The sequence below is a fragment of the Rana temporaria genome, chromosome 1 (assembly GCF_905171775.1).
Source record: "Rana temporaria chromosome 1, aRanTem1.1, whole genome shotgun sequence".
NCBI lineage: Eukaryota > Metazoa > Chordata > Amphibia > Anura > Ranidae > Rana > Rana temporaria.
The window spans coordinates 433332460-433356430 of NC_053489.1; the positions used below are offsets into that span (position 1 = coordinate 433332460).

The following is a 23971-nucleotide window of genomic DNA, read 5'->3' on the forward strand; positions in this document are numbered from 1 at the left end:
TAATTGGTTGCTAGGACCGCCTCATTGGATTGGATTAAATGCTTATAGAGCGCCGAATGCGAGTTGTGAAACTCACGTCTAAGCGCTTACCAACAAGCTAGGGGTATCAAATTCCCAGGAGCTAAGAGAAGAGACTAGGACACTAAGTGAAAGAGGTGCACAAGTAAACATTAAAAGAGGGGCGGGCAGGGCTACTCCCTGACCATGGACCGCAGCCTGGGATTAGGGCAGCGTCCTGCTAAGAGCTAGCAGCCAATCAGCTGCCTCTCTCTCCATGCAGTGCTGGTCCTGCCCCCAGTCCAGAATTGTCCGGCTGCCCGCTCTCTGCCAATGACAGCGGCGGAGACTGGTGACAAAAGCGACAGCTAAAACGGTGCTATTTTGCAAAGAAGAATGGGCAAAAATGTCACTCTAGATGTGCAAAGCTGGTAGATACCCCCCCAAAAAAGACTTGCAGTTGCAGGGAAAGGTGGTTCGACAAAGTATTGACTCAGGGGGGCTTAATACAAATGCACGCCACACTTTTCAGTTATGTGTTGGCCCTTCACAATACATTTTTACATGTTTTTGGTTGCAACAAGACAAAAATAGGATTTTTTGTACTCACCGTAAAATCCTTTTCTCTGAAGTCCATGGACGGACACAGCTCCTTAAATCTTGACAAGTGGGTTATGTTCCCTGTTTACAGGAGAGGACTAGGCAGAAACATGTTAAATAATTAAATACATGTTACATTAACAGAGTTGAACAGCCCCGCCCAGGGGGCGGTCCCTCCAGGCATAACCCTCCTCACTGCAGCTTGCAGCCTCAGTTCGTAACAAGCAGTACAAACCTAAAAAGGAGGGGTGGGAGCTGTGTCCGTCCATGGACTTCAGAGAAAAGGATTTTACGGTGAGTACAAAAAATCCTATTTTCTCTTATCGTCCATGGACGGACACAGCTCCTTAAATCTTGACAAGTGGGACGTCCCCAAGCAGTGTCAAAAAACGAGGGGTGGGAAATATATCAGTAAAAACAATTTTAACTTCACCCCAAAAGAAGCAGAGCTCCTCAACGGAGGAGGTGCAACTTTAAACAGCCGCCGGCAAAAACTAGCGGCTGAAAAAAACATCATAAGATGCACTCACAGCAACCATGTAAATTCTGGTAAAAGCGTGAACGGACGAGCAAATCGCCGCCTCGCACACCTGTGAGACCGACGCATGATGTCGGGAAAAAAAACCCCCAGGAAGCACCAATTGCCCTGGTCGAAAGTGCCGTGACCGGAAAGGGGGGCCCGCCCTTAGGAGCATAGGCCTGTATGACGGCCTGCCCGATCCACCGAGAAATGGTGGTCGACGAGACCGCCAGGCCCTTTTGTGGACCAGACACCGACACAAAAGAGAGTCAGAAGCTCCGAAATGGAGCCGTAGTAGGCTGGTATACCCGCAAAGCGCGTACCACGCCTAAAGTATGAAAGGCCGAAACCTCCTTCGGAAGAAGGGAAGGTCGCGGGCGCACCATCACCTAATCCTTATGGGGGATCAAGCATGGCGGCTTGCAAGACAAGACCGCCAACTCAGAAACCCCTCTAACAGAGGTAAAGGCCACTAAAGGGGCCACCTTCTGAGATAGTGTCAAGAGAAAATCTCTCTGATGTTTCCAAAAGGAAGGTTCCTGAAGAACCGAGAGCACCAGAGTCAAAACTCATGGGGGAAGAGATGGGCCAAGAGGGGAAAGTATATGACAAACCCCTTGCACACAAAAAAAGGGGACCCACCAGGGAACGGGCCGCAAAAAGGCCACTAAAAGAACACAGCCAAGGCTGAAATCTGCCCCCAAACGGTGCTTTAAGCAATTTTTAGATCCAATCCAAGCTTTAAAAACAGCAGGACCCTGGACATTGAAAGTACGCCCGTGGACGTCACTCCATCCCTTCGCACCAAGAGAGGTGCGACGGTAGATCCTCCGGAAGAAGACTACGGTGCCCTGTTGAGATGACCGAGTCAGACAGACCCTGGTCACCTAAAGTCTGGCTTCCAATAACCATGTTAAGCAAGTCAGTGACTGTACAACAGGAGGAAGTATGGGACCTTGAGACAGGAACCTCCTGCCCTGGCAATCGCCAGGGTGCCTCCGCTACCAGGCGCCCGATATCAGCGTACCAAGGACGCCGAGATTAATCTGGAGCGATTAGAATCATCGGGATCTCCTCAGCATCCACTCTGTGGAGCGGCCGAGGAAGCAACTACCATGGAGGAATGGCAAAAAATCACCGATACAGACAACACAGGGCCACCAGCGCGACTGACGCGTCTGTACAAGATCACTAGACCTGGCCACTAACTGACACCCTTGCGGCGGAGACAAGCTGCCAGGAGATCCATGCCATGTGAGGCTCACCTCCTGCAAGGGAGCCGAAACACCCCAAGCACAAAGACCAGTCGCCCTGGTCCAGCATCTGGCGACTCCAGTAGTCTGCCTGCCGGCATACCTGATAGTAGACTGAAGCCACGGCCGTGGCGTTGTCCGGCTGAAACCAGATTGGTCGACCACAAGGAGAAGCATAGCCTGATCGCCTAAAATAGTAGGACAATGAACAGTAGACAGCACCTGGTATTCCCAGGCGGTCTTCCACCAGGCACTAGCCAGGCCCGACCCTGGGTAGCTACCGAGACCAGACACATTCAAGGAGGTGTGGTCATAGGTCCACGCAAGTCCAGCGACTCAGGGCCGACTGGACCCCCCAGTTTTGTGAACCTCCAGGTTCACAACCCGTGAGCTGGCATTCGTCGTAAACACCGACCACTGGAAGGAAGGAACAACTTCCCGGACCGAAGAGTCGGGAATCTCTGTCACCAACTCAGAGAGACTCTGACTAGGTGGCGCACAGGAATCTAATGATTTCAGAGACAAGAGATTTTTACCACCTGGACAGTAGTTCCACTGGAAAACCAGGGTGTGGAACTGGGCATACAGTACCACCTTGAAGGAGGCTACCCACAGACCCTGAACCAGCAGGCGCCCGGAGAGAAGACCGATTGCGTGATGCCAATACCTTCTCCGCAGACTGAAGAGTCTGCAATTTCTCCAGGGGAAGAAGGACCTTTGCCACTGAGGAGTCTGGATCAACACTAGATACTCCAACGCTGAGTCGGAACCTAGCATGCCCATAATTTGAACCCTGGGTCGCACACATGTAGGGCAGGCTTGCTGCCACTGAGCTACACTTTCTGGCCTAAACGTTTAACATCCACCCGAATCTTCGGAGGGTCTGAATGGGAATAACCCATCCACTAGGTCGGAGACAGAAGCTGCTCTCAGAAGAAAGTCGTCAAAGTAGCCAATGAGGCAAAGCCTCGCTGTCCCAACAAAATTCAAATAAGTGCGAGCTCCTAGCTGAAAACCCATGGTGCTGACGCCAGATCAAAAGGGAGGGCCACAGGCTGACAGAGACCCTTCTCTCATCACGAAGCACAGAAAAAAACACTGTGACATGTGCAAAACGGGACATGCATGTATGCGTCCCTGATGACCGAGGACGTCAGGACATCCCCCGGATGAAGCGCAGCTACCACCGAACAAATGGATTCCATGCGGAACTACCCGACGTTCACAAAGGTATTTAGGGCCTGAGGCCCATAGAAAACCCCAAAACTCTTGTCCTGCAGGAAAGGTAAAATTACCTTGCAGCTTAGCAAATCCCACACTGCCCAAGGCAGACCGACGTGCCGGGAGGGGAAGACACAAGGACAGAACTTTGTTCTGTGGATAGGAGGAAACCCTATCTAGTACTCCGAAGAGACCACCTCGCAGACCCACTAGTCGGAGAGCAGGGAGGTTTCACTGAATTGTGAACCTGCAAGCCGCCCCTCCCACCTAGAGACAGGGAGGGAAGGCTATATACATTGGCAGGATTTGGGTGCCGGCGTGATCGGCTTATGCACCCAGGGACAGATTAGTCCCCCAGCTGGGCCTTTGACGGCCTGGGAGGGTTGCCCCTAAATAATACACACACATAGTGTGTATGTATATTATGTAGGTGTATGCACACATGTCTTTGGAGGAAACCGGAGTACCCGGAGGAAACCCACACAGACACAGGGAGCGACAATGCAAGCTCCAGGCAGATTGGCGTCAGTGTGCAGATTGGCGTCAGTGTGCAGATTCGAACCAATGACTCTTTTGCTGCCAAGTAATGGAGTTAAGCACTACACCACCGTGTGCATAAAACCATTCTGAAACAGACCCCCTGGATAACAAGGGCGCAGCATTCAATGAAGCATCACAGACCTATATGAGGCCCTGGACCAGCTGGTCCGCTAGGCTAATAACCTCAGGAGAGAGTCGGTGCTCCTCCACTGTCTGGTGCAAAATGCTCACTCTGTGAGTTGTATACAGCACTAGGGGTCAGGACTACTCCAAGATGGCCGCCGAGCGTTCAGAACGCGGCCACAGGAAAAAGGCCAGCACAATGTAAGCTGCGCCATAGCGTGGCTACGACAAAATGGGCGCCAATGGGAGTTTTCAATGTAATTGAAAAATCTCCCAAAAAATAGCGCCAGCGACCACTGAGACCCCAGTGTAGTGGCCACAATAGGCCGCAAGCCAGACCCCAGCATGGTAAACATGGAACGGGTCAGTACTTCGGATCTTCTATCAGTCAGATCCATACAAGTAGGGGTTCCCGCCCGGCGGTGAGGGACTACAAAAGCCCTCAGTGGCTTTTCTCATTCCGCATCTCAGAAATTATCAAAGAAGGGCACAGAAGGAAAAAACCTACACAGCGGTCTGATTTGTGTGATCCAAAAAAGACCGAGCCCTCAGCGGAAACCCAGCTGCACTATGCAGCTTAGGAGAGTCCCTTGCAGCAGTAAAAAGCGCACCCATAAATGCCTTATTCTGCCTTTTTTTTTTTTTTTTTTTTTTTAACTAGGTACCTAGTCCATGGCTCCATAACAGAGCATTCCCCAGGGGATAACGGGGGAAGGGGGCACTCTTTTACCGCCCGCCCGCAGTCCACCCCCACCCTGGCACAAACTGTGTCCAGGACTAACAATAAAAACTCTGTGGGAATCACAGGTGCTAACACCTGCTGCCACCACCAGCATGTGGGGAAGGACCCAGATACTGACTCCAATATTTACATATAGTGTGTATTATAATATGCACACCTGTCCATACAAATAGACAAAAGCTCCTAGAGCCCTATTGAGGGCCTCTCACCCACTTGCTGCGCTGACCAGGGGTAACCAGGGGACTCCCTCAGGAGGAGACTGTCCAGTGCTGCCTGTGAGGAAAAGAACCGTGAGGTAACTTTTGCAGGGACCTGTGTTTAAACAGGAAAAGCCTCCTAGGGCTGTTTTATTTAAGGATAAGACACAGATACAGCATAAAAAGCAAAACCATTACAGGTGTCACCAATCAGTCAGCGTCTGCTGAAGTATAATCATAAACATCTGTGCTCATCACAGGGCTTTTTACCTCACAGGAAAGCCCAATACAAAAAAGAAAAAGCACACACAGTCCCCTCAGGAAGGCCCCCTCCCCCCTGACAGCGGCAATGTTAGCAATGCAGCAAGGGAAAGGAGCAGGGAAGTAAGGGGAAGGGACCCCCGAACCCCAGGAATGCCCAGCTGTACCAACCCACCGAAGCAGGAGGGACTGTACTTACCCGTCCGAGCGAGGACTCGCTGACGCATTCCTGACAGACCTACAACCGCAATGGAGGTAGCGGTCGGCCCGGTCCACTGTGATTGAGGCAACACCACAGCTCAGTCATATGTGGACCTCGGAGCAAAGCTCACCGGCCACCTCAGGAGTCATGAGGTATGGCGTGGCAGACCAAGCCTCTTTGCAAAGGTGTGCCCACGCTTGCTGGTCGGACTGAGTAGACTACAAGGATCTATAATATCCAGCCTGTCTCTCAGCCAACAGTTGAAAGAAGATTCTTCAAGAAAAAGTAAAGTAAAATAAAATTTCTCCTCAGGGCGCTGGGCCCAAAGGGAGCCATACGTCCTTCTCCTTTGCTAGGCAGAACGAAACTGAGGCTGCAAGCTGCAGTGAGGAGGGTTATGCCTGGAGGGACCGCCCCCTGGGCGGGGCTGTTCAACTCTGTTAATGTAACATGTATTTAATTATTTAACATGTTTCTGCCTAGTCCTCTCCTGTAAACAGGGAACATAACCCACTTGTCAAGATTTAAGGAGCTGTGTCCGTCCATGGACGATAAGAGAAAATAGGATTATTATAACAGCTTACCTGTAAAAATCCTTTTCTTGGAGTACATCACGGGACACAGAGAAGCATAGTAATTACTATGTGGGTTATAGAGTCTACCTTCAGGTGATGGACACTGGCACGCCCTTAAGGCAGGAAGTTCCCTCCACTATATAACCCCTCCCATACTGGAAGTACCTCAGTTTTGTAGCAAAGCAATAAGTGTCCCAATATCCCCATCAAGAGGGGCAGGAGCTGTGTCCCGTGATGTACTCCAAGAAAAGGATTTTACAGGTAAGCGGTTATAAAAATCCTATTTTCTTTCTCGTACATCATGGGACACAGAGAAGCATAGTAATTACTATGTGGGATGTCCTAAATCAATGCTAATGAGGGGAGGGAGACCCCAAAAAATAAGTCGGGCGCCATCAGACGTGAGGAATCAAACAGCAGGCGACTTCCTCGTTTTTCCTTATATCCAATCGGTAAAATTTAGTGAAAGTATGGACTGACGACCAAGTCCAGGAAGTACCCAACGCTCTAGTGGAATGTGCTTTTACCTTAAATCAGTGTTTCTCAATTCCAGTCCTCAGGCCCCCCCAACAGGTCAGGTTTTCAGGATTTCCATTATTTTGCACAGGTGATTTGATCAGTTTCACTGCCTTAGGCTGGGTTCACACTACTACACTACTTTCATCCTACTTTGCTCTGCTACATTGGTCCTACATTTATCCTACATTGGTCCTACATCCATCCTACTTTCATGAACAGGATACTACTTTGGTCCGACTTCAATGATATTCAATGGGCCTGAAGTAGGATCAATGTAGGACCAAAAGTAGTACAGGGAGCATTTTCAAAGTCGGACCGACTTGTGTAGGACGCTACAAGACGCTCTCATAGGGAAACATTGAACACAGAGCAAAGTAGGATGAAAGTAGTGTAGTAGTGTGAACCCAGCCTTAGTAATCACCACAGCCTTTTCACCTGAGGGAAATCCTGAAAACCTGACCTGTTGGGGGGGCCTGAGGACTGGAATTGAGAAACACTGCCTTAAATAGAGGAACCTTTCCCTTCAATCCATAGGCCTGAGTAATGACTTGTCGAATCCATTTGGAGATAGTGGACTTAGACGCTGCCTGTCCACATCAGGGACCTTCTGGCAGAATAAATAAAATGTCTGTTTTCCGAATCTGAGCAGTAGCCCTAAGATAGATCGAATCTGCTCTTAGTACTTCCAGAGTATGCAATGACTTCTCTTTTGCAGAACTAGGCTCTGGGAAAAAAAGAAGGGAGAACCAGATCCTGGTTCAAATGAAAGTTTGAAACAACCTTAGGAAGGAAGGCCGGATGAGGCCATAGGACTACTCTGTCCTTGTGAAGAATTAGGTATGGCTCCTTACATGATAAGGCCGCCAACTCCGATACCCTCCTAGCAGAGGTTATGGCTACCAAAAAACACCTTCCTGGTCAGGAGGACCAAGGGAATGTGAGCCAGAGGCTCAAAGTGTTGCCTCTGCAAGGCAGAAAGGACCAGATTCAGATCCTACGGACGCAAGGGGGTCTTGATTGGAGGATTAACACGGATCACCCCTTGTAAGAAGGTCTTAACCAGAGAATGTGTAGCCAGTGGCCTTTGAAAAAATATTGATAAGGCAGAGATCTGGCCTTTGATGGTGCTTAAGGCCAACTTCATGTCTGCCCACCAACTGCAGAAAATCTAGAATTCTGCCAATGACTTCCAAACTCTGTAATAAATAAGCCTGGATGCTGTCTTTCTGGCATTAATTAAAGTAGACACTACTGAATTAGAGAGACCCCTCCTCTTTAGGATATGGGATTCAACAACCAGACCGTTAAATTTAGAGACCGTAAGGGTGGAATATTGGCCCCTGAGAAAGCAGGTCTAGACGAAGCAGAAGGGTCCATGGATGTCCCACTGACATCCTTACAATCTCTGCGTACCAGGCCCTTCTGGGCCAAGCTGGAGCGACCAGAATCACTGGTTTCTCTTCCGACTTTATCCTGCAAAGGAGGCTGGTTAATAATTGCAGCAGAGGAAACGCATAAATTAGGGAAAATTGATCCCACGGTAACACCAGCGCATCCATTCCGCAAGCGAGTGGATCCCTCGTCCGGGGCAGAAAGTTGCCCACCTTCGCATTGAATCTCAATGCCAAGAGATCCACATCTGGTGTTCCCCACCTCTGACAAATGCCCTAGAAGATGTCGGGGTGAAGAGTCCACTCTCCTGGGAGCAACTGTTGGCGACTTAGAAAGTCTGCCTGCCAATTGTCTATCCCCGGAAAGAAAATCGCAGCTATGCACGGGACATGCTTTTCTGCCCAGATCAGGATCTGATCCACTTCTCTTTGGGCTGCACGACTCCTTGTGCCCCCCTGATGATTTATGTATGCCACAGCTGTGGCATTGTCGGACTGAATCCTGACTGGGTGACCCCACAATCTGTCCGCTAGACGAGCTGCCCGAATCTCTAGCAGGTTGATGGGTAGAGATTTCTCGGTGACCGACCACTTTCCCTGGAGAGATAGCCCCTCCAGAACTGCGCCCCAGCCCAGAAGACTGGCATCTGTGGTCACAACCCACCAAGATATGGGAACAAAGGACTTCCCTCTTTGTAAATTCTGGGGAACTAGCCACCAGCAAAGGCTCTGCCAGACTGTTCGGGAGAGGGACATAGGGACGTCTAAGGCTTGGGTTTTCTTGTTCCAAGCGGATAAAAATGGCATGTTGTAGTCTCCTTGAGTGGAACTGAGCAAATGGGACGGCCTCGAAAGAGAATACCATTTTTCCCCCAACAGCCGCATACAAAGGCGAATGGAGGGCTGACGCTTTGAATTGACCAACCAAACTAGCTCCCTTAAAGCATCGATCTTTATCTGGGGCAGAAAGATCTTTCTCTGATGTCTAGGAGTAGACAAATACTCAAGTCTTTTCACAGGAACCAAGGCTGACTTGTCCAGGTTGAGAACCCAACCCATGGACTCCAGGTATCTCACGGTTCTGTGTACCGCTGAGTTTAGATCGGCAACTGAACAATCTACCAACAACAGATCGTCCAGATAGGCTACTATAGATATGCCCTGAGATCTTAGATTGTACCTTCGAGGCAAAACCTTGTTCTTCTTAACCGAGGCCCGGATACTGACCACTTTGGCTAAGAAGCACTTTGGATGAATCCGGAAGTAGGCTTGCTAAAAAGCGAAGCTTTCTAAGATGTTTATCGCGTGACCACCATCTTAGACACTGGCGAAAAAACTGAGGAGGGGGTTATATAGGGGAGGGAACTTCCTGCCTTAAGGGCGTGCCAGTGTCCATCACCTGAAGGTAGACCCTATAACCCACATAGTAATTATTATTCTTCTCTGTGTCCCGTGACGTACGAGAAAGAAATGTGGACAATTTCAAGGGGTATCAATACCAGTCATTTTTTTGGAAACGGCAAGATGCGTGGAAGATTTTGGGGGGGGGGGGATTAAGGGGTGCGGAGGGAGGCGTGTGCAGAGGTGGGGGATGGGAGAGAGTAGTGAGGAGGAATGAGATTTGGACAGCCTGTGAAAGAGCTGAACTCTGCATGGTGCCATAGGGCATCCCTGAAACTGCACTCTGAACATAAGGTATCCCTGAACACTACACTATAGCTAGCATGTCCCTGAACTCCATACATAACACTCTGTTAGTGAAATTTGGCCACACCCACAGTTCAATGTGGTTCGGCAAGGGGTGGGCATCGTGCAGTGGATTAGTTCCTGTACCTATTCTAAGGGAGGGTTGGAAGCCCTGTATACAGTCTTACAGATACAGCCAGCCTTTTGGAGGAAAACCATGCCGATGCAATCCACAATGAAATGGAGTTTACAACCTCTTTAACCAGTTCCCGACCCCCGCATGTACATATACGTCCACAATATGGCACGTACAGGCACATGGGCGTACACGTACGTCCTCGCCTATTAGCGGGTGGGGGGTCCGATCGGGACCCCCCCCCCGCTACATGCGGAGGTCGGGTCCGCTCGGGGAGCGATCCGGGACCACGGCGCGGCTATTTGTTTATAGCCGCTCCGTCGCGATCGCTCCCCGGAGCTGAAGAACGGGGAGAGCCGTGTGTAAACACGGCTTCCCCGTCCTTCACTATGGCGGCGCATCGATCGCGTCATTCCCTTTATAGGGAAGACACGATCGATGACGTCATTCCTACAGCCACACCCCCAAACAGTTGTAAACACATACTAGGTGCACCCCAACTCCTACAGCGCCACCTGTGGTTAACTCCCAAACTGCAACTGTCATTTTCACAATAAAGAATGCAATTTAAATGCATTTTTTGCTGTGAAAATGACAATGGTCCCAAAAATGTGTCAAAATTGTCCGAAGTGTCCGCCATAATGTCGCAGTCACGAAAAAAATTGCTGATCGCCGCCATTAGTAGTAAAAAAATAAAAAATAAAAAATGCAATAAAACTATCCCCTATTTTGTAAACACTATAAATTTTGCGCAAACCAATCGATAAACGCTTATTGCGATTTTTTTTACTAAAAATAGGTAGAAGAATACGTATCGGCCTAAACTGAGGAAAAAATTTTTTTTTATATATGTTTTTGGGGGATATATATTACAGCAAAAAGTAAAAAATATTGCATTTTTTTCAAAATTGTCGCTCTATTTTTGTTTATAGCGCAAAAACTAAAAACCGCAGATGTGATCAAATACCACCAAAAGAAAGCTCTATTTGTGGGGGGAAAAAGGACGCCAATTTTGTTTGGGAGCCACGTCGCACGACCGCGCAATTGTCTGTTAAAGCGACGCAGTCCCGAACTGTAAAAACACCTTGGGTCTTTAGGCTGCATATTGGTCCGGGGCTTAACTGGTTAAAGCAGGGGTGTTTAAGGTAAAAACAAAAAAAATTCCCTAAATAGCTTCCTTTACCTTAGTGCAGTCCTCCTTCACTTACCTCATCCTTCGATTTTGCCATTTAAATGTCCTTATTTCTTCTGAGAAATCCTCACTTCCTGTCCTTCTGTCTAACTCCACACAGTAATGCGAGGCTTTCTCCTTGGTGTGGAGAAAGTCTCTTGAGGGGGAAGGGGACGAGCAGGAGGCTCTCTACTTTGCAGATAGAGAAAGGAGCTGTGTGTTAGTGTGTGTCCTGACTTCTGCTCGCCCCCTCAAGAGGCTTTCTCCACACCAGGGAGAAAGTCTTGCATTACTGTGTGTAGTTACAGACAGAAGAACAGGAAGTAAGGATTTCTCATAAGAAATTAGGACATTTAAAAGCAAAATCGAAGGATGAGGTAAGTAAAGGAGGACTGCACGAGGGTAAAGGAAGCCATTTAGGGAATTTTTTTTTACCTTTACAACCCCCTTTAAGGTAATTTTTGGGTCTCAGGGGGCCCCCTTAAATACATAATATTCACGAATGTGAAATATGTTGAACATAAGACAACTTGGACAAAGAAAAAAAAAAAAAAGAAACACACCCCTGCTGACACAGCAAAATTTTCAGTAATCGTGAAATTAAACAGAAAACACAAACCAAGAATTGTGGCATTCCATAACATTAATGGTCAGCTGCCTCCTTGCATAAGTGGTCAATGTAGGTGCAAGATCAATTTGCCAATGTAAAGATTTCCTAGTAAACCTAGTTTAAAAAGGCTGCTCCAATAGATATAAACAGAGTTTGTGGACATATACATACACACACACACACAATAGTAGTAGCTCTTTATTCATTTTGTATAACTCGCTAGGCTTTCAGAACAGCCTGAATTGCAATGACTCTCAATAGAATTATACTGTGCACAAATTAGCTCTTCCTTATCCAAGTATGAGGATTTTTTTCTTTCTTCAACTTGACATTAATTTTATATTTGCATTTTTCAGACCCGTGTCCCAAGATTAGTGATATTTCCTGTTCCATTATTTAGTTTCAATGTAAAGGGAAAAAATATGTGCGCTACCCAAAAGCAAAAATAAGTGTAACAAAGAATGAACCCTGAACGGGAGTGAAGCAGCTACACAGGAATGTGACAAAACTCAGACAAATGTGGATGGTAATGTAGCGCTACGTGTGAGCCAAAAAGCAATGGCTGTATACACCTAATGGGGTGTGACCATACATTGTGACACAAAGGATGTAATGGCAAAAATTGCACCACAATAAAATTCAAATCAATAAAGTGAACAATATAAACAAAAATGTAATATAGTGTCCATAAACAATAAAACGATGAAGATGTCATGAGATGGTGAAGAACTTCCCAACAGAAATCTTCAAATATGAGGTGGAATACAAATGCGCTTACTGCAACCATTGGACCCAAATGTCGTACGACAGTGGATCAATCGAGCTTGGAATGTCCCACAGAGATGTCATTGGAAGTCCAGAAGGAAATGGAGTCTACCTCCTAGGCAGTCAGATGTCGTCAACCCAGGAAAGGGCAGGAAGACCAGATGTTCATCGGCCACTGACTGACTACTCCAATACTGAAGATCCTATTAAACCGTGGGTATGGCAATCATAAAAGATCCTTCAAGCATCCAAACACGGACTGGTTGAGGTAAGTGAGAACCCTGGCATGGGTACTGGAAACCAACTGCAGAGGGCTCAAAAAAACCTCATCTTCCACAAATTCAGGTAAAGAGAGGGAAAAATGGGGGCTCCAATGGTGTAGGTCATAGAGGTTTTAAATGAAAAAAACAATACACATAATAAAATATAAAAAAAGGTGATCACAATTCATAAGTATTAAAAGCAATATGGGGAGCAAAATGCATGGCTCGATGCGTTTCGATCCAATTGGAAGTCTACAGGGACACTAGATTACATTTTTGTTTATATTGTTCACTTTACGGATTTAAATTTCACATTTTGTTGTGGTGCAATTTTTGCCATTACATCCTTTGTGTCACAATATATGGTCACACCCCATTAGGGGTGTACACAGCCATTGCTTTTTGTCTCACACGTAGCGCTACATTACCATCCCCATTATTTAGTTTAACAGCGAAAATGTATTGTGAATCATATTCTGTCAATATAACCACCTTAAAAGTGGAACTGAGCAAACTGCCCCTTCAGTAGTGGGAAGAGCAAGTTTAGGAGAAATGATCTACATGCCACAGTTGTTACATGCTTTATATTATATAACTCCCCGGTTTGGTAAATAGTCGTCGTGGGATCCAAATTATATTCCCTCTCCAGGGATCTTATCTGAAAGCAACCCAGAAACCTTACAACTACCAAAGGACAGGGCGGTCTGGTGATCCCAAACGCCAGATTTTACATCATTGTTGCCAAACTTCAATATGGGGGGGGTTGGAGCACTTTAAATATCCAACAACGTAATTACGATTGCTTACTTCCTGTCTCCCACAATACCCTCTTATATCCCCTTCTAGAAGCTGAGCAACTTCACGCACAGCAATAGTTCTCCCCACTTTTCCTTATTCATAACATTTGAATGGCTACCCAGGCATTTACTGAGCACACTAGGTTCATTCAGCCCTGGTTCACACTAGATGCAGTGAGGCGAATTTGCTGTAGATTCTTCACCACCTTTTCATGCGAACAGATTACAGAGTGTGATTTGTAGAATCGGATCGTATGATGTGAACGCCCAAGCCATCCGATTCTGGTGCAGACAAGAAGGGGTCTTGCACAAGTTTGGCGTGAATGCGATGCAATTTGAGCCATACAAATCCATGGCTCAAATTGACTCACCTGAAACACTGCATGTAATTCACACAAGAATGTGCTGCGATACCTGGGTGAATTACATGCAGTGTCCAGCACGGCATCAGTGTGAACCTGGGCTCAATATTCCCCGCTATGGAACAACCCAGCCTTTCCTGAATTAGCCCTAGTAAGTGGGGCTTGATACTTGAAAACAAGCTGCCATTCTCTTGTTCTTTTCCCTCATCCAATCTTAGCTCTCAGCTAAGGAATGCCAAAGGTGATACCAGAACAAATTCAGATACTTTCACACAAAAAAAAAAATACACTTGCAGATGTATTAATGAAAACAAATCTGCATTATATCTTAATGTCATAGGTGTGCGTAGCCTATTGCATTAGGGTGTGCATCCCAAAGATCAAACACACACTATTGATCACGCACGATATTCACTCAGAAAGAGAAGGGGCCAGTCAATTACATGTTGACTGGCCCCTTCCACCACTTATCCTAAAACATCCCCGCAGAAACAGTTGGCAGAAGAGGAGAGAATCCGGAAGCACTGTGGGGGGGGGGGGGGGGGGGGTGCCTGGGCAGTGGTGGTAAATTGTGCTGCACAGGGTGATTAGGGTGTGCCTGGGCACATCTGGCACACCCTGTGCGCACGCCTATGCTTCCTGGTGTTTAGCTTAAACTACAGCAGTACAAAATAAAGAGCAATAGAGATGAGGAATCAAGGGATCCACTGGAGCAAAGATCCAAATGTATTTCCACAGTGGTTTTATTATAAAAAAATGGCACAGTATAATGTATAAGACTACACAAAATAAGATGTGGGGGCAACAAAGGATGATTAGCCATACATCTATCAAATGGCATAAGAAACCACTGCAGTTACAAATTAAGTTACAAGTTATAAATTTAATACAAAAAATAAGAGAATAGCCAACATGGTCATACAACCAACATACAGTCTCTACTCCGCATTAGAGTCTGAAAATCAGACATGAAAGATGGAGCACCAATCAAAAACAAGTGAACAAAATTATTAAAACTGCAATAGGGTAAAAAGTATTGCTTTCATAATCTTGTAATGAGGGGGAAACATCAGATCCACTTGTATTACGTTCATTTAGTTTAGCCTTCAAAAAATTGCATACTTTATAGCAGCATTGTTTTCACAGAATCAACTGTAGGCAAGTTGGGGATGCAAAAGGGACAAAAAAAAAAAAAAAAAACACTAAACGGCAGTTCGTAATGTGCCAATTATCTTTCATTACTTTTTAAATAAAGTGTTTATAGTTTTATGCACAGCTTTTATGCACAGCTCACTGAATATGGAGAGAAGAAACTTATTTTAAGAAAATATACAGAAACATTTACACAGGTATGTATAATTTTCCCTCTGAAAAGGATCCCTCCAATAAATCAATGTGCACTGTCTCAGCCATATTAAGCTTAATCCAGTTAATACAGTACGTGCACGAACATAGGATTAAAGCCAAAAAACTTGCTAATTTTAACTCTTTAAATTAAAATGCTTTAACAGAAATGTTGCTACTTTGTAAACACACAAGAGACCAGGAAAAAAAAGCAAATATTCCATGTGCACATAACGAAAGCAGTGAAATCATCTTCGGTATCTTCCTCGGTCTCCCCGATCTCTGTCACGCATTCTCTCTCTGTCTCTGTCTCTATCGCGTTCACGACCTCTGTCTCTCCTGGTGTCCCGGGGCCTTTCTCGTTCACGTTCTCGCTCCCGCTCTCTAGGGCGGCTTCTTCGACCGCTGACAACAGCCTGTGTACGTCTCAGAAAATCATCCACCCTCATGTCATAGTCATGCTGATAAAGATTAAACAGTGGAAAAATTCATTCTCACAATATAGTGGTACAAGATACAACAGAGAACATCAGGAAAAGTGGTTAGATTTCAGTGATACAGCAACAAATCTTGTGACCATTTCAGCAGGCTCTAAATTGAACACTGCAGAAATTAAAAGTAAATGTCATACAGATAGTTAAATTACAGCAGTGCTTTATATCCACATACTATAACCATCCAGACTATACAGGTTATATTGAAAGTCCTTGCCATACTTAAAAGTAATACAAACATGTATGGTACTAGCATATACTGTATAGAGAATTGCAAAACTTGTTTAAAAACTTGACACAAGATCATAAAAACATTTACATTTTTAGCTTACAGTAAGTCGAGACTGGTGTTTGAGGAAGGCTTTTTATATTAGCCAATAGGTCACATTTGCCTCCCTGTGGAGATGACTATTCTGGAAGGAAATGTCTTCTTAAAGAAACCTGTAGCAATTAACCAGTTAACAACCGTTCCTATAAGACGATATACGTCCACAAGGCGGTTGCTTAACTCTGGGAGGACGTCAATGGACGTCCTCCCAGAATCGCGCGCACACGGAAATGTCCGTGACCGGACCCGGCGGATCACGGTAAATCGCCGCCGATAGCCTCGGTTTACCACGTGATCGCTCCGTCCAATGACGGAGCGATCACTTGTAAACAAACCGGCGTCATGTGATGACGCCGGTTCCTCCCTCCCCTCTCTGTACCGAGCGGTACAGTGTGAGAGGAAAGGGGGGGGGGGGGGGGGAGAACAGATGCAGCACAAGTGCTGTGGGCTGGATCTGTGACACATGCAGTCACAGATCCAGCCAGCCATCCCTTCACAGCCATCCCTGCCCCATACTGTGCTATACACAATACCAATGCCCCACACTACTCTGCAATACCCCACACTACTCTGCAATACCCCACACTACCCTGCAACATCGCCTATGGGGATTTTTAAGTAGCAAAGTTTGGCGCCATTCCACAAGCGTGTGCAATTTTGAAGGGTGATATGTTGGGTATCTATTTACTCAGCGTAACTTCATCTTTCACATTTATGCAAAAGAATGAAGAAAAAAAAATACAAAATTTGCTAAATTTTATAACAGAAACAAAGAAAATTCATTTTTTTTTTACAGAATTTTCAGTCTTTTTTCTCTTATAGCGCAAAAAATAAAAAACCCAACGGTGATTAAATACCACCAAAAGAAAGCTCTATTTGTGTGAAAAAAAGGACGAAAATTTCATTTGGTTACAGTGTTGTATGACCGAGTAATTGTCATTCAAATTGTGAGAGCACCGAAAGCTGAAAATTGGTCTGGTTATTAAGGGGGTTTACGTGCCCAGTGATCAAGTGGTTAAACATTACAGCTGCGAGGTACTGAAGCCATAGACAGCCAAGCAACTAATATTCTTCCATGGAGGCCAGCAGTAGCAGATCCAATATCTACATCAGTTTCATGAGAAGAATAGATTGGGAGGAGGGCAGCATAAAGGCTCCCAATAGGTGGTTAACATTTGTTGACTGCAGTTCAAAAAATATATTTAACCTTAAACACTGATAACTTACAACTCGTTTGTCCCGATATCGAGTGTCATGTTGACCTGGATGGTGACCTGAAAACTGTGGATGAGCTTGAGGAGGAGGAGCATGGTGCTGATAATATGGATGGTGAGGCGGCTGTTCCATGGCAGGGTATGGTGGCTGAGGAAGAAAAAAATAAATAAAAATCAGGTCAAATAAAGAAAAAAAAAAAACAAATGAAAAGCTAACACACTGGGGAAAAAAAAACAAAAAAAAAAAAAACACTGGCAACATCTCCAACATCAAGACGGCCATACATGGACTGAAATTTGGCAGGTACAGCAGCGATCTACTGATCAACTTCTGTACAACCAGCCTGTTGGATTTTCCCTGCTCAACTAGTACCTACAGGCTATATATATATATATATATATATATATATATATATATATATATATATATATATATATATATATATATATATATATATATATATATGAAAAAGAATACAACTGGTGAAGAATCCCCCATCCACAGTGTAGAGGGGGGAATCTAGTAATTTTCTGCCTCGACCAGCAAAAAAATTAATAAATAATTACTAATCTATGGGCGGCATTATACACCAAAAAAAAAAATGTTTAAGCCAAAAGCAATAAGACATCTGTAGCTTCTGAGCTCAAGTGGTGTTTAAAAAGAACACATTATAAAGCAAATATCAAGTTATATACTGTATATGGAATGAACACAAGCAGGTGTGTAATCAACCTTGTTCCATTTAAAGCACTCCCATTGAAGTACTAAACAGGAGGACTAATAGTACAAAAAAAACCTAGCCAAACAAACGAGATCAGGCACATAATACACTATACAGCACAAGGTGTAACTAAAATAATCAACTTTAAATTGTATTGAGGATATTGATCCACAGTTACTCAGCAGGGCTTGCGAATGTTATGTGTACCAATTACTTAAAAGTGTTATTTATTCAAATAGCAAGAACTGTACAAACCATTCCTTGCCATGGAGTAGGTGGTCCCATGTTATGAAATTCTCTCACATAATCGTTGTAGGACTGTAAAAAATAAAACATGTTGTAAAGAAATTAAAATCACATTATTGAAAGTATTAAGACTGAATAATCCTGTTGACAAAATATAACACCCAACTCCAGAAGCAAGGGGGGAGAAACCACCACACTGCAAGATGTAAATGCTTGTTCGATCTAGACATGAACAAATAAGGTGTAATGCAAACCTTATTCCTTTCTCTAGCAGGCTCCCTTTATCTGTGCAACAGGTCCATCACAGCATTCTCTGGAAGGCATGAGCTCACATGACTCACTCATTACACTCACATGGACAAAAGTCTAACGATTACCTCCTCACATTAAATGCAGGACTAAGTCCTGCATCGTACAGATTGATGCTGAGGGATCACCAAAAACCTGAGTGTCAGTGCTGCTCATTCCAAACAAATGAATGTGATGGGGGAGTCCCCAAAAGGCACACATGAAAATCGAGAGGCAAAATCCACTTCATTCTGCTAGTCTTTGTTCCACAGGCTGGTATAACATTCTAAGGGGTCTTAAGGAACAGGGTTCCACCAGACAGGTGTACCACACCCTGGACCTGTAAAACACTGCAGCCACCTCACACGTACACAAGTACCCAAATGAGCACCTTCAGCAGAGTCCGGTGCCAAAAGTCTTAACAAGCTGGCCCCACTGCTCTTCAGCAGTCCCAGGTATAGATTTTTTTGGCAATGTAAAGGATCAGCCGATTCAGAAAAGCTGCAAAATGAGCACCCTGATGCTGCAGCAACCGAAGAAACTTGCTAGATAAAAGAATAACATTTTGGGGAAAAAAATAAATAAATAAACTTTTCGCTCAGGAGGCAAGACGACATCCATTCTACACACTAGCGGGGGGAAAAAAACCCACTGGGGCAGGCTGGAGTGGTAGGGGGTTATATGTGGCCGACCTTACAGCTTTGATTTGCCATACATTTTCCTGAAGGAAACATAAGCCAGTGTACCCAAATACTTCATCCGGTGACCCTTAATGTACGAAGAAAAACATTTAGCAGTTTCTAAAGGGATCAGACTCGGCAGTGGCTGAAGGAATCTCAAAAATACTGCCGACCACAGGATAATCAGCCATTGGCAGAAACTCTCAAATTAAATGAGCTTTTTTTTTTTAAATTGCTAGTAAATCCTCCTGAAATTACACTGGCTGAAAAGCCCACCACCTTTATTCTTGAGATTCCTGAGGGAATAGATCTGCCTCTACCATACCATGTCTACAGCAGCTATTCAGCTAGCTACACACAAAGATTATTAGCACTCCTGTATTCGCGCAAAGCAATAAAATACCATTCTTATAAATTTGGCATTTAAAACCTTAAGGCCCCGTTCACACTAGTGTGATGACAGACATTGCATGTGATTCGCACCGCATTGCTGTTCAGATCACATGCAATGTATGTGCGATGCGATTTCAGCCAAACTGTATGGGTGAAATCGCATCACATTCACACCAAAATGGTGCAGGGCCCTTTTTTTGGTCCGCGCTGGAATCTGATCGCATGGGTGTTCACACTTATGCGATCTGAGTCCTGCACTATTCACAGTTCGCACTGCGATCTGTTAACCCATCTGGGGGTGTCGTTAGCATTACACTGACACCCGCAGTGTTTCGCAGATCTCAGTGCGAACCATGGTGCGATTCAGGTGCGCACTGGATTCCCAGGGTTCTCGCAATGCACTAGTGTGAACCGACACTAAATGTGATTTCTATAACCCCACATTTTTTTTAATCTAACAACCAATTGGATAGGGCCCAAAAAAGCACAAAAGTGGCAAACAAGGAATACAAAACATAACAACTTACTCCATTTAAAAATACATCCCTGCGAACTCCTGTAAATCTTCTGTGAAGGAAAAAAGAAAAATAAATAAACCATTTTGTTTTTTACTGCAATTAAAAAAACGAGCATATGAAAGCGAAGCCTACCTGTCTACTTCTGGGAAACGAGGATCCTTAACAAACCCTGTTTAGAAAAAAAAATCATAACATTAGCAGTGATAGTGCATACCGTTATTTCATCCATGTCGTTTTAAACTAAGTCGTATCTCTCTCTCCCGATTCTGCACTGTAGGAAGTATACAAGAATGTGTAGACGTAGCAATGCAACGTAGCCTATGTATTTAAAAGGGTGCAGGAACTTACTTTTCCCTGTGCTGGATTTGGATCGCATGGGTGTTCACACCTATGCGATATGATTTCGGTCCGAATCCACAGTTCGCACTGCTATCTGTGAACCGATCTGGGGGTGTCATTAACACTGTATTGACAACTGCAGCGGTTCGCAGAGGACAGTGTGAACTAACAACGGGAGAGATGCGACGAGAAAACCGGCGCTGGAATCGTAATATTCCCGCATTGCTATAGTGTGAACCCAGGCTTAAAAAGTGGTATTAAACCCAAAACTTTATATATTTAAGCTTACAAATCATTAGATGTGGTGGCTGCATTAGTTGTCTTTTAAAGGATTTTCTCCTTCTGTGTTCAGCTAGTGATCTGGTCAATAACACATCTGTATTAGAATGCCCCCACTCTAGATGAAGGAGCACAGGGGGCACTTTTGGACAGCAATATTGTCAATCTGCTACATGTACTAGTAGACAAATACACCAACAAAAACCAAACTGCAGCTCACACTTCATAAGCAGTTACAGCTAACAATGTTTTCCTTTTGGGATAAAAGGTTTTACATAATATAAAAGCTGATCATTGTAACCACTCATGTCATTGGTAAACGGTTTGTATCATCTCTGTAAACTGATAAATTTGGAAGAAAGCTTGTTCTTTTGAAAAACAAGACTTGGGGCCCTGTGAACCTCCGCTTGCTCAGCTGGGGTTGGCTCCACTGATCCCCGCTGAGCTGGCGGATGACACAGCACACTGTGCAGGGACCGCCCTGTCAGATCTCCGCTCTCCCCTATGGGGGGGGGGGGGGGGGGGGGGGGGGGGGTCGGATGAACACGGACAAGATTGGGTGTCATCCGCTGACACCCGCAATCTCATAGGGGATCAATATATGTGCCTTTTTCATCCGTAAATGGATGGATGAAAAAGCGGACATACGGTCCGCCTGTGTGAAAGAGCCCTTAAGAAAACGAATGCAGCCATCGCATCCAAGAATTGATAAGCTGCAATAAAATGTTTGCTTTGGGGTTTAACGCTGCTTTTTTATTATATAAATAGCAGTTCCACGCACAAGCAAATCAGATACTGCCTCATAACTCAAGGCAAATGCATAACACCCAGTACACTGAATTAGATCTACAGAAAGAAAAAAGTGTGGAAGTATTTGAATGCTCACAGAAACAAACTTATTAGTGGAAGGAATTTGATGTATAAAACCCAAAACTTTTTGGGGATAATACAGAAGGGTAAAACGCTTTCCGAGCTTCTTTTTTTTCTATTCCATCTGTGAATCATTGAGGAAATTACCTTTCACTTCCTTTCTCTGAGATATAACAAAAAGTTAAATCTCCCAAAGACAGTTGTCCCCAGAACAGTAATCTTCAATACAAGATTCCACGTCAACTCTTGTTCTGGGGACAACTCTGCATTTTTGGATCTCCCCTTCCTTTATTGGCGACAATGGTCAGCGGGACAAAAAGTAAGCACATCTCCACAACTGGGACATAAAAAATTGACAGAGGGTCTAATGCTCTCCTACACCATTTTATTTTCCCTAGAGGCACAGTTCAATCTTGTAAACAGTGTGGTGCTTCAGAGCAAAGTCAGATGATCTGGTAGTTGACCCTGAATTTCTTGAAGCAGAACTTTACACATAAATAAAATGTTCTTTCGCTAGGTACATTCCACATGCTACCAAAATGAGTTTGTGCTGCAATATGCCTCCAGCACTTCTGCTGGAGGCTGCCTTTTGTTGAAGCCCAGTCACTTCCTCACTGAGAACTATACCCCCCTCTCCTTAATCTCAAAAACTGTATGTTACTTTCTCCAATTGATATATCCATTTCTAGCCTTGATTTTATGTCTTGGCTCAGCTGAAGGGGAAGGCTGCAATACCTGACAGTGCTCAAGTTCACAGATGCCGATATCAAATGTAGAAAGGCGAGAATATTAGGGAGTTAAGACAAGACCATATCCTTTTAAAGGTTAACTTGCGTCTCCCTGGCAGCAGAACGTGCCCTGTCACTTCTGCTTTTCGTTTCTCCCTCCCCAATTGGTGTTACATCACACAGTGCGTCATTCCTGTGGCTTCCTTCACCTTAGCAGTAAGTCTTGAGGATTAAGCTAAATCGGTCTTTGGTGACTCACTGAATTTTAGGCATAGCGCCTAAAATACAGGACAACCGAAGCGGTGCGGAGCTTAATGAGACTTTGTGCATTACTGGATTTTAAGAGATACAGGCACTTATTTTTAATGTTTTACATACAGCAGTACCTGCAAAAGTTCCACTTTAAAGTGAAGAAAAACAGATAAATGCACAATGGGAAAGAGGAGATAGAGAGATATCCTATCTATAATTAGAAGAGGCTACAAACCAGTCAAATGCAGGCATTTATCCTTGAAGTGGTTGTAAACCTGGAGGCATGAAATCTTAACATAGCACATACAGTATCTCACAAAAGTGAGTACACCCCTCTCATTTTTGTAAATATTTTATTATATATTTTCACGCGACAACACTGAAGAAATTGCACTTTGCTATAAAGTAAACCCTAAAGTAGTGAGTGTACAGCTTGTATAACCGTGTGAATTTGCTGTCCCCTCAAATATCTCAACGCAGCCATTAATGTCTAAACTGCTGGCAACAAGAGTACATCACTAAGTGACTCACTAAGTAAATGTCCAATCTGGGCCCAAAGTTTCAAGATTTTGTGTGGCCACCATTCTTTTCCAGCACTGCCTTAACCCTCTTGGGCATGGAGTTCACCAGAGCTTCACAGGTTGCCACTGAAGTCCTCTTCCACTCCTCCATGATGACATCACAGAGCTGGTGGATGTTAGAGACTTTGCGCGCCTCCACCTGATATTTGAGGATGCCCCACATATGCTCAATAGGGTTTAGGGCTGGAGACATGCTTGGCCAATCCGTCACCCTTTACCCTTAGCCTCTTTATTCTTTGTACTCCTCTCCTGGTTGCCGCCACACAGGCTTGACACCATCTGAACCACAATGTATCTTGGTCTCATCAGACCACAGGACATAGTTCCAGTAATCCATGTTCTTAGTCTGCTTGTCTTCAGCAAACTGTTTGAGGGCTTTCTTGTGCATCATTTTTAGAAGAGGCTTCCTTCTCGGATGACAGCCATGCAGACCAAGTTTGATGTAGTGTGCGGCTAATGGTCTGAGAACCGACAGGCTGACCCCCACCAACCTCACCAGCAATGCTGGCAGCACGCGTGTATTCCCCAAAGACAACCCCTGGATGCCAAGCACGTGCACCCAACTTCTTTGGTTGACCATGGAGAGGTCTGTTCAGAGTGAGTCTTGTTAAACGCTGTATGGTCTTGGCCACCGTGCTTCAGCTCTGTTTCAGGGTCTTGGCAATCTTCTTATAGCCAAGGCAATCTTTATATAGCGCAGCAATTCTTTTTTTCAGATCCTCAAAGTTCTTTGCCATGAGGTGCCATGTTAAACTTCCAGTGAC

At 45.0% G+C, this 23971-nt stretch overlaps 1 protein-coding gene across 2 annotated transcripts in view; it reads right to left on the minus strand.

The window, feature by feature from the left end:
• Positions 1–14626: 14626 nt before the first annotated feature.
• LOC120915457 (YTH domain-containing protein 1-like) overlaps positions 14627–23971 on the minus strand; it is a 50081-nt gene continuing 40736 nt past the window's right edge. For both annotated transcript variants that reach the window (XM_040326000.1, XM_040325994.1), the window contains 5 exons: positions 20291–20327; positions 20168–20207; positions 18289–18351; positions 17325–17459; positions 14627–15736 (listed from right to left, as the gene is read on the minus strand). In XM_040326000.1, the coding sequence (XP_040181934.1) occupies positions 15524–15736; positions 17325–17459; positions 18289–18351; positions 20168–20207; positions 20291–20327 (488 nt within the window). In that variant the 3' untranslated portion in view covers positions 14627–15523. The remainder of the gene's footprint in view (positions 15737–17324; positions 17460–18288; positions 18352–20167; positions 20208–20290; positions 20328–23971) is intronic.